The sequence below is a fragment of the Vidua chalybeata genome, chromosome 19, assembly GCF_026979565.1.
Source record: "Vidua chalybeata isolate OUT-0048 chromosome 19, bVidCha1 merged haplotype, whole genome shotgun sequence".
NCBI lineage: Eukaryota > Metazoa > Chordata > Aves > Passeriformes > Viduidae > Vidua > Vidua chalybeata.
Window position 1 is genome coordinate 5,224,991 of NC_071548.1, and position 8,828 is coordinate 5,233,818.

General features: G+C 53.8%; 2 protein-coding genes across 3 annotated transcripts; one reads left to right on the forward strand and one right to left on the reverse strand.

Moving 5' to 3' along the window:
* The first annotated feature begins 187 nt into the window (after positions 1-187).
* Positions 188-4,810, forward strand: MIF4GD (MIF4G domain containing). 2 transcript variants are annotated; one of them, XM_053960306.1, is made up of 6 exons: positions 194-310; positions 2,179-2,296; positions 2,456-2,565; positions 2,862-3,017; positions 3,670-3,762; positions 3,892-4,810. In XM_053960306.1, the coding sequence occupies exons 2-6, from the start codon at positions 2,215-2,217 to the stop codon at positions 4,117-4,119; spliced, it is 669 nt and encodes a 222-aa protein (XP_053816281.1). In that variant the 5' UTR covers positions 194-310; positions 2,179-2,214; the 3' UTR covers positions 4,120-4,810. The 2 variants fall into 2 exon arrangements, with proteins under 2 accessions (XP_053816280.1, XP_053816281.1); XM_053960305.1 differs by having other exon boundaries at positions 188-310; positions 3,670-4,810.
* Positions 4,811-4,967: 157 nt separating this feature from the next.
* MRPS7 (mitochondrial ribosomal protein S7) lies at positions 4,968-8,783 on the reverse strand. Its single transcript, XM_053960307.1, has 5 exons — positions 8,719-8,783; positions 7,983-8,174; positions 7,619-7,682; positions 6,566-6,733; positions 4,968-5,696 (listed from the first exon to the last, which is right to left on the reverse strand). Exons 1-5 carry the CDS (start codon positions 8,772-8,774, stop codon positions 5,475-5,477), a joined length of 702 nt encoding a protein of 233 aa, XP_053816282.1. The 5' UTR covers positions 8,775-8,783; the 3' UTR covers positions 4,968-5,474.
* Positions 8,784-8,828: the final 45 nt, after the last annotated feature.

An 8,828-nucleotide genomic window follows, 5' to 3' on the forward strand; every position in this document is an offset into this window, starting at 1 on the left:
GTCGGAGAAGCGGCGGCCGTGCCCGGGAGGGTGTCGGGGGGCAGCCGGCCGTGCCTGGGAAGCCCAGGAGTTTCCCGAGGAGCAGCCGGCCGTACCCGGCGCTCAGCCCGCCGTGCCCCGGCGCTCGCAGGCGGTGGCGCTGCCGCAGCTGCCGCCGCTCTCCCGCCCGGCCCGGCCCGGCCCGGCCCTCCCCCGGCTCGGGCAAGGAAATGACCTAAGAGGAAACCTGGGCCGTGCCGGGAGGGCGCGGGGCTCGGGAGGTGCCGGCGATGTCCCGGCGGCCGGAGGACACAGCGGGGGCGGCCGGCAGGTCGGTGGGGCTGCGCCCGGCTCCCGCTGCCCTGTCCGGGGCAGCGCGGGGGCTGCTTTCCTCGGGATCCGCCTCTTCCTCCGTCCGGTGGCCCTTGGGCTTGCGCCAACCGCGGGGCTGGAGCGACGGGGAGCAGCGGCGAGAGTTCCTGGGGGTCCGGTGGTCCAGCTGCCCCGGGCATAGGCGTCTCGACGCTGGGAGATCCACTTGCGGCTCGGCGGGGATGCGATGGGGGTTTCGGGGACTGGTAGAGCCCCTGCTGCAGACACTATGGGGTGCCAGAGGAGACTCTCCTCCCTCTCCTTGCAGTGGCCAGGACTTGTCCAGCCCATACTGCCAGGTGTTGACCCTGCAGGTCACAGGTGCCCTGGCACCTGAGCTGGTGGATCACCGGCAGATTGAGGGTGCTGACCCCAACCGTGTCAGCCCCCGGGACCGCTCGTCTAGCAGGGGCCAGTGGCAGAGGAGCAGTCGGTACTCACAGGTGGCCCCATGTCACCCACTGCCACCAGTCCTTCCGATAAGGTGGTGCTGGCAGGAGGGTCTCTACTGCAGGCGAGACCTGGCTGGCTCAGTGTTCACACGCTGTGGTTTGCTCTGGCAGGGTTGTTTGGCACAGCAGTTCAAAGCAGCCGTGGCCATCCCAGGGAGCCGTGGAACGGCAGCTCCGGGAGAGGGGGCCGGGCGGCGGCGGCACAGACGCTGCCAGACGGGCTCGGGCGCTTCCCGCTGCGCTACGTGAGGCGCTGTGCTCTCGCCAGGGTCCTGCTGCGTGGAGATGCTGCTGGTGGGACACGGGGCCGCTGGTGATCTCGGGCTGCTCCACTGGCAGTGCAGCATGGCATGAGTGCAGATGCAGAGAGAGGAGAGGTCGGCTAGGAAGGTGTTTGCCAACTAGGCATGGCACGGAGGGCACCCAACTGCTTGTGAATCCCTCTGGGAAAGAAACCTCTGTGCCAGTCCCAGGGTAGGTGAGAGCTTTAGCTGTGAGAGCAGCGTCGGCAAGGTGGTCACCCTCATGGGGCTTCTCTCTGCTCTAAGTTACTGTTATGCTCTATGTGAGGGGACTGCCCACGGTACCTGTCCCATGCCCCTAAAGGCTCTTGGGCTTTGATCTGGATAGGGACGTGTTTGCAGAGAGGGGTGAGTAATAGCTGAGGAATTTCGACGTTGGCAAAACTCATTTGGCCGATTGCCTTCTGTTTGTACTGCTGGTCTGGCCAGCCCTGCATTTCCATCCATCAGATCCTGTGTGAATCAAGGCAAACCCTTCCTCTCTGTGCCATGCATACCCTCTTGCTGTCTTCACTGTATCACAAAGCAGAAGAAAATCAATCTAAATACTCGTTAGGAGCACTGCTGGTGCTGCAGAGGGATGAGAAAGATGGGAGCTGTTGCTCTTGGGGATTTGGCTGCTGAGTTTGCTGTGTCGTGCTAGGAGGTGAAGAGGTCTGGCTGTGGTGCAGTAGAGGTGCTCTGGTGAGTATGTGTTGGATGCTTTTGTACTGGCTTTGATTCTTCCCAGATTTTTGTATGAAAGCTGCTGACTTGGTGTTTCAAAGGCCCAAGGGAGCAGTGTGTGCCTTCCTGTGATACAGCCACATGTATTTTGTGTCTGCTTTGCCTGTAACATGTTTTTCATATCAGAAAAATAGAAAGGCTCTGAAGTTCTATCACCAGTTGGTAGGAGACAAGGCTTTAAAAGATGTGAGAATGAGGATTTGCATAGATCTAGAGTTGCTGCCCTAATAAAAGAGGAATTTCCTTATCAGGAAACAGCCTGTGCTTCAACTACCTGAGACGTGCCAAATGGGAAATGGGTGATGGTTTACCTCTGTCCAACTAAGCTCTGTGTGCTCCTTCCTCAGGAACTAGGTGACTCTTGCCCTTGGAGAAAACCAGTCATGGGGGAAACAGGCAAAGAAGACTACAAAATACAGTCCTTTGACTCTGAGACTCAGAAGCTGCTGAAAACAGCCCTCAAAGGTCAGCAGGTTTTTATAAGCTCCTCTGCCATGCATGGCTTCTGCACCATGTAATGTGACTGTACTGGGTCCTGCACAGACCTTGGTTGCTTTCCAGGTGCCTCAAAGCAATCAGGGGCCAAAGAGGGCTGGGTCCTAACAGTATTCCTCTTCTCTGCAGACCCCAGTAATGTGGACCTGGAGAAAGTGGCCAATATTATAGTGGACCAGTCTCTCAAAGACTTTGTGTTCAGCAAGGAGGCTGGACGCATCTGCTACACCATCATCCAGGTGAGAGCTCGTGTCTGGAGAGTGAAACACCTGGGCTGTTGCGCGGCTTGTCCCTGGGCTGGGCCAGGAAGGGCTTTGCCCCAGTCACGTGCCCTGACCCCTTACCCATCTCTCTTGTCTTGCCACTTGCCCCATGCAGAGGCAGCATCCAGAAGAGCAGTGGGCCAGCACAGGCAGCAAGTTGCAGCTTTTCTGCCTCTTTGGGAATCACAGAAGGGTATCTGTGTGGTACTGCGTCCCCCTGCCCCTCTGGCATCCCTGTTTCATCCCTCCATCCTGTTTTTGTGGGCTTATAGGCAGAGAGCAAACAAGTTGGCCAGAGCATCTTCCGGAGGAGCCTGCTGAACCGGCTGCAGCAGGAGTACAAGGACAGGGAGGAGCTGCGCACGCGCTCACTCCAGGCCTGGATCTGCTACGTCACCTTCATCTGCAACATCTTCGACTACCTGAGGGTAAGGAGCTGGAGCAGCCAGCTGCTGCTGCCTGCAGTGCCAGAAGGGCCTGGGCATCCCAAGATACAAGAGCAGGGGTGTTCAATGGGTGTTGTACAGAGCCCCAGGGCCATGGGGGCCAGAGCAGGTTCTTAGCACAAGGATGCTGACAGAGCTGGTGCTATCTACAGGCTTGGAGAGGCAGAGGAAGTCTTCAGGAACAGTCACAGTGTTTCAGCTTCCTCATTTTGTATGTAGTGTTTGAAAGCCCCTGATTTGCCTGCTCCCAGCTGTTCCAGATTGGACTGGTTTAGTTGCTGTGGGGTTTGCTGATGGAGTTTGGCTTCAGGCCTTTGTGCAGCGTGTGAACTTTGAATTCCTGCTTGGAGTAGATGTAAAAATGATGCAAGTAGAGCTGCAGGCAGGAAAAATACTGTTGGAACAAGTATATTTCCCATGACTACCTGCTTACATTTAAAAATAGATATTTTTTACATCATTTTTTCAGCTTCTGGTTCCTGGAGACTCAAATGTCTGATCTCTGATGTAAATTCCACTAATACAGCACAATCCTGCTTCCTTCTCCTTTGGCGAGGAGCAAGGGAATAACTATTTAAAATAGCTGCAGAGGCTTTTCTGGCCCCAGGCTGACAATGCTCCGCTCTCCTCGCAGGTGAACAACATGCCCATGATGGCTCTGGTGAACCCTGTGTACGACTGCCTGTTCCGGCTGGCACAGCCCGACAGCCTGCAGAAGGAGGAGGAGGTGAGTGCAGGGAGAGCTGCTGATGTGCCTGTTGTCCTGCCCAAGGACTGTAAAAAGCACAGCTGGGGGCGGGGGGGTGCAGAGGAACCTCCACTGCTTTGTGCTCAGCATCTGCTCTTCCTTCTGAAGGTGGACTGCTTGGTCCTGCAGCTCCACCGCATCGGTGAGCAGCTGGAGAAGATGAATTCCCAGCGGATGGACGAGCTCTTCTCCCTCCTCCGAGATGGCTTCCTTCTGCAGGAGGGGCTCAGCTCCCTGTCCCAGCTCCTGCTGCTGGAGATCATTGAGTTCCGGGCTGCTGACTGGAAGATGACGGACGCTGCCCAGAAATATTATTACAGCGAAGTGACGGATTAACCTCCCAAGGCAGAGAAATCCCCAGCACCTTCACCAGCAAGCTTCGTACCAATTTGGAATTTTTCACATTAATTTTCTAGCACTCCCTGTAAATAGGATTTATACTGGCTAGAGCCTCTCTGCACCTACTGTCAGATGCAGCTGGTGCTGGTCTGACTTTGGAGGTTCAGAGCAGTGGGAAGGGCACACTTCACCCAGCAAATTTTCCCACTGATTTTGTCTTAATATTGGGCTGCTGTCAGCAAAGGGCTTGGGAGGCTTCCAGCTCACACCAGCATTTTCTATGAGTGTTACGGAAAGCACAGTTTAGGCTGAGAACATTTTGCTTTACCCCTAAACCAGCAGAGCTGTGGGAGGCAGCAGGGAAATATCCCAGCTCAGGTTGTACCTCACAAACAGCTCAACCAAGTGCTTTTTTCCCCAGACTCCTTCCAGCAGGCTGGCTGCACCTGCATGTACACAGCCTCTTCCACAGCCAGGAATACCTGCCACAGGGCAGCCTGCAACAGAAGAGGTCCTTAAGCACATGTAGGAATGGGTTTTATAGATTTTCTATAATAACTGTCACCTTTTTTTTTCAGAATTTTGCAAGTTTCAGCTATGGTATATTTCTTATAAGAATGGGAGAGGAAGAAATGAAACAAAATAGTCTATTGAAGGATTTTTTTCTAATAAAAGTTTTCCACTAACATATGCCCTGCTTTCTCCCTGCACAGCTGCTGAGCTCTGAGCAATACTGAAGGGTTGCTCCTGACTGAAGCCCTAAGGCTGAGATAAGTCAGTGTCTGCTCCAGTCTAGGGCCTCAGGGTACACAACCAGGGTACCTGGAGCAACAGAGACAAAGGTCTGGAATGGGGAAACATTTCCCATAAAACTGGTTTTATTTTGTCAACATTCCCATCAAACCTGTGCAGACCATGTTGCTGATGGCCAAAACCAAAAATCAAAAAGGGCTTTTTATTCCCTGTTGTACTAATCCCTGTGGAAGAGGATCCAGCTCTGCAGCCAAAAACATTGCTGATTTGAGGAGCAAAGAGACTTTCAGATCCTCAGGAAACAGGTAAGTGAAAGATGGTTTTGTTTAGCATTACTGTAAGAAAAACATGTAAGGCTTGTCTTCACAGGGAAGTGATTATGAATTAACTGGAGCAGCCCTGCTGAGGCTGGTAACTCAGATTCCCCCTTCCCCCATCCGAACAAGCACAAAGAAAAAAAACCTCATGGCGATCATGTGAGCTTTCCCTGGGTTAGAACAGAAGCTGCCTGCAAGGGATATTCCACCTTTCCCTCTCCCAGGCTGGCAGCCCCGGGGCTCTGCTCTCCAGGCCGTGGCAGCGTGTCCCAGGCAGGGTCCCTACCACCAGCGGAAGTGGGCGTATGCCCGGTTGGCCTCTGCCATCTTGTGCAGGACGTGTTTCTTCTTGATGACGGGCCCCTCATTGTTGAAGGCCAGGAGCAGCTCCTGGGAGAGCTTTTCTGGCATCAGTGTCCGGCGGTGCTTGTTCTCCCTGCACTCGGCGATCAACCACTTCATGGCCAGGAAGCGCTTGCGATTGTCCGTCAGTGGGATGGGCACCTGGGAAAGGGTTAAACCACGGCAGTTATCATCAACCTGCTCCTCCCCAGCAGCCGCACAGCAGCAGCTGCACCTGCAGGTGTTCATTGTGCTGCTTTCTGCAGCCAGACGCGCTCCCAACAGCTGAGCCCTGCCAGTTCTCCTGCTCTGTCCGTAGGAACTGGCCACTGCTACCAAAATGGAAATTCTGGCCTGTTTGGGAACTGGGTCCAGGCTGGTTTGAGTTAGCGGAGATGGGAGATGGTCACCCCATCTCTGCACTGAATACAGAGAAGTCACAGAATCACAGCACGGATTGGGTTGGAAGGGACCTTAAAGATCATCTCATTCCAAATGCCTCCACGTCTCACCTCTCCTTCAGGCCCCAAGGGTTGCAGAGCCTGTACTCAGAGACAGATTCGGCTCATGTTTTAAATATCCCACTGGATCTAGGTGACCCATTTTGCCACGCTGACCCGCCCCAGGGCTTTGGGACCTCTCCCCAAGCAACATAGTGCAGTGGAACAGATGGGACTGGTAGTCCAAAGACTAACAATTCTTTTGCTGCTCATCTCTGTCTCTTTGGAAAATACTTGCTGTGTATTTCTCCTCACATCTAGTCAGAGAACCAGAGACTGCTGCTGATTAATGGTTGCACTTGATTGATCTTAGAAATCTTTTCCAACCTTAGTGATTCTGTGACAGGGGAAGCACAATACTCAGAGGTGGGGATCCTGATTTTGGACAGTTTCTAGGTGCTGTTTTATTCCAGATTGCAAAGTGGCTCTTTTCAAGGAGAGATAATCTTGAGCTGATGGGGTGGAAACCAGTTCATTTGCCTCCCTAGCTAATTGTCTCCCAACCAGATGTGCTCCTAGCCCCCCTTTCACCTGGTAGGTTTTGCCTCCTTTGGTGATGTTGCTGAGCCCAATGATGGGCTGACAGTTCTTGAGAGCCTGGTGGAAAATGACGTAGGGGTTGCATTCAATTGTCTCCTTCTCATTTTCTGGAGCTTTGTGGTACTTCTCCAGCTGCTTCCTTTTAATGGCTTCCAGAGTCTTGGAAGAAAGGCAAGAAAGAAGACATACAGGGCAGATGGATTCTCCCACTCTATGAGGTTACATCACTTTTACAGGCATCCCATTTTCACCTGAGCAGCTGGTCCACCAGCCCCAGAGGCAAAAGACCCATTGGGAATTCTTTAACTCAAGCTTTACTTCACCCTCTTCCAGCTCTTCAGTCTCTTTTATCAGTCATTGCATCTCGGGTGAGGGGGATGAGCAGCACAAACCTGGGTCAGAAGCCAGGGAAGGGCAGGGACAAAGTGGAGCCAGGAATAGGGGTCTGTGCACTGAGCACCCTCCCCTGCAAAGCCTAGACTCCAGAGCCCAGAGCCTGTGTGCTTTTCTGTAAGAAGGCATCAGCAGTTAATTTGGGCAAAATGTGTTTCCATTTCAAGGGAGTTCAAAGGTGGAAGAGACCAGATGGGAACACCAGTTAATACCAATTGCTGTGGGTCAGAACAGGCTCAAAGCTGTGTCATGTAGATGACACATCTGTGGGACGTCAAGGGCAAGTTATACAGAGGGTAAGGCACGACAGAGAGCTGCAAAGATCTTTAGAGAAAATCATGCTTTTTAAGGGTATTCTCTGTCTTCACACAGTACAAAAGAACACAGGCATACTGAAGGATGGAAAGAGAAAGTTCTCCACTAAGCTGTCACCTGCTGGTCTGTGAGCTAATGAAGCTGGGACAATGTACATTTTATCAAGCAAATCAGGGTTTATCAGAGGAATCATGCTGCAAGCAACATACGGCAGAGTGAAACACATCAGGACCACAGAGATGGACCACCCGTTCCAATTCCCAATTTCAGTGGGTTTGACATCCCAGCCTTCTATTTTGTCCAGTTTTAATAGTGAAAATAAACCTGAGTTCTTACCTGAGACATGAGGCTTCTGGCCAGCACTTTATTTCCACTCTTCATCATCATATTGGTGAATTTGCTGTAAACACAAAGTCAGACAGGATCTGATATGAATTCTGGTTTTATCACCCACAGAAATAAGCCCCCCACCCCCATCCCTTTGTGTTGTTTCCATGGTTAAGTGTGGGTGCTGCCCGATCTGCTGTAATTATCTCTAATCACTGCAGAACAATGGATTCGTTGATGGGAAAAGATTTACCCAGAAGATAGGGATTGTGCTGTAACAAAAGGCAATGTGAAGCCAGCAGGTGAAAGTAGAGGAGGGCAGCACAGCTCCCAGGCATTTTTGGAGAAAGGAGGAGCTGCTGCTTTCTCTGACCTGATCATGGGGTCGCTGAACACGGAACTGGAGAGACTGGGAGGAGCAGCTTTGATGGGTCGAACAGCCTTAAGCTCCATGTGTTCCCTTTCCTCCTCAGTCAGCTCCTCTAAGGGTTTCTGATACGATTCCTTTTTCGCTTCTGGCTCCAGGTAGCTGGGGTTGTAGCGGCTCCATCTCACCGGCATTATCCTGCAAGGAACGAGAGAAGCGGGGCTGTAACCCAGTGCACGTGCTGTGTCGTGACAGGGATGCAGACAGATGTGGGCAGACGTGAACACGCCTCAGAAGGAATGCTAGATGTGAGAGGCATCACGTGGCACTGGGGCGAGCAACTCAAAGCGGAGTCTATGCCTTTTTTCACTGTTCCTGTGGCCAGGCATTGGAAGCGGCTGCGCAGGGGGCCGGTGCAGTCACCATCCCTGGAGCTGTTCAAGAGGCGTCTGGACTGGCGCTGGGTGATGTGGTTTAGGGATTAGAATGGCAGTGCTTCGTGCACGGTCGCACTGGATGACCTTAAAGGTCCAACCTTTCAACCCTGATAGTTCTATGCCTATGGGAGCCCGGCAAAAACAGGCAGGCGGCCCGTCCGCGTACTCCCAGTGCGGCGGACACCCTCCCCGCACTCCTCATGTGTTCCCGGCGAGCCGCCCCCGGGCCTCCTCCCGTGCTGCCCGTGTTCCTGCGATGCGCAGCAGCCCCTTGGGAGCCCCCCCCGGCCCCTCTCCCCGCTCACCGGGGCAGCCACGCCCGCAGCCGCCGGCCCAGCCCCGCCGCGCTGGGCGCCGCCATCTTCCCTGCGCGCGCCGCCGCGCGGGGTGGGGCCACGGCGGACGGGGCGGGGTC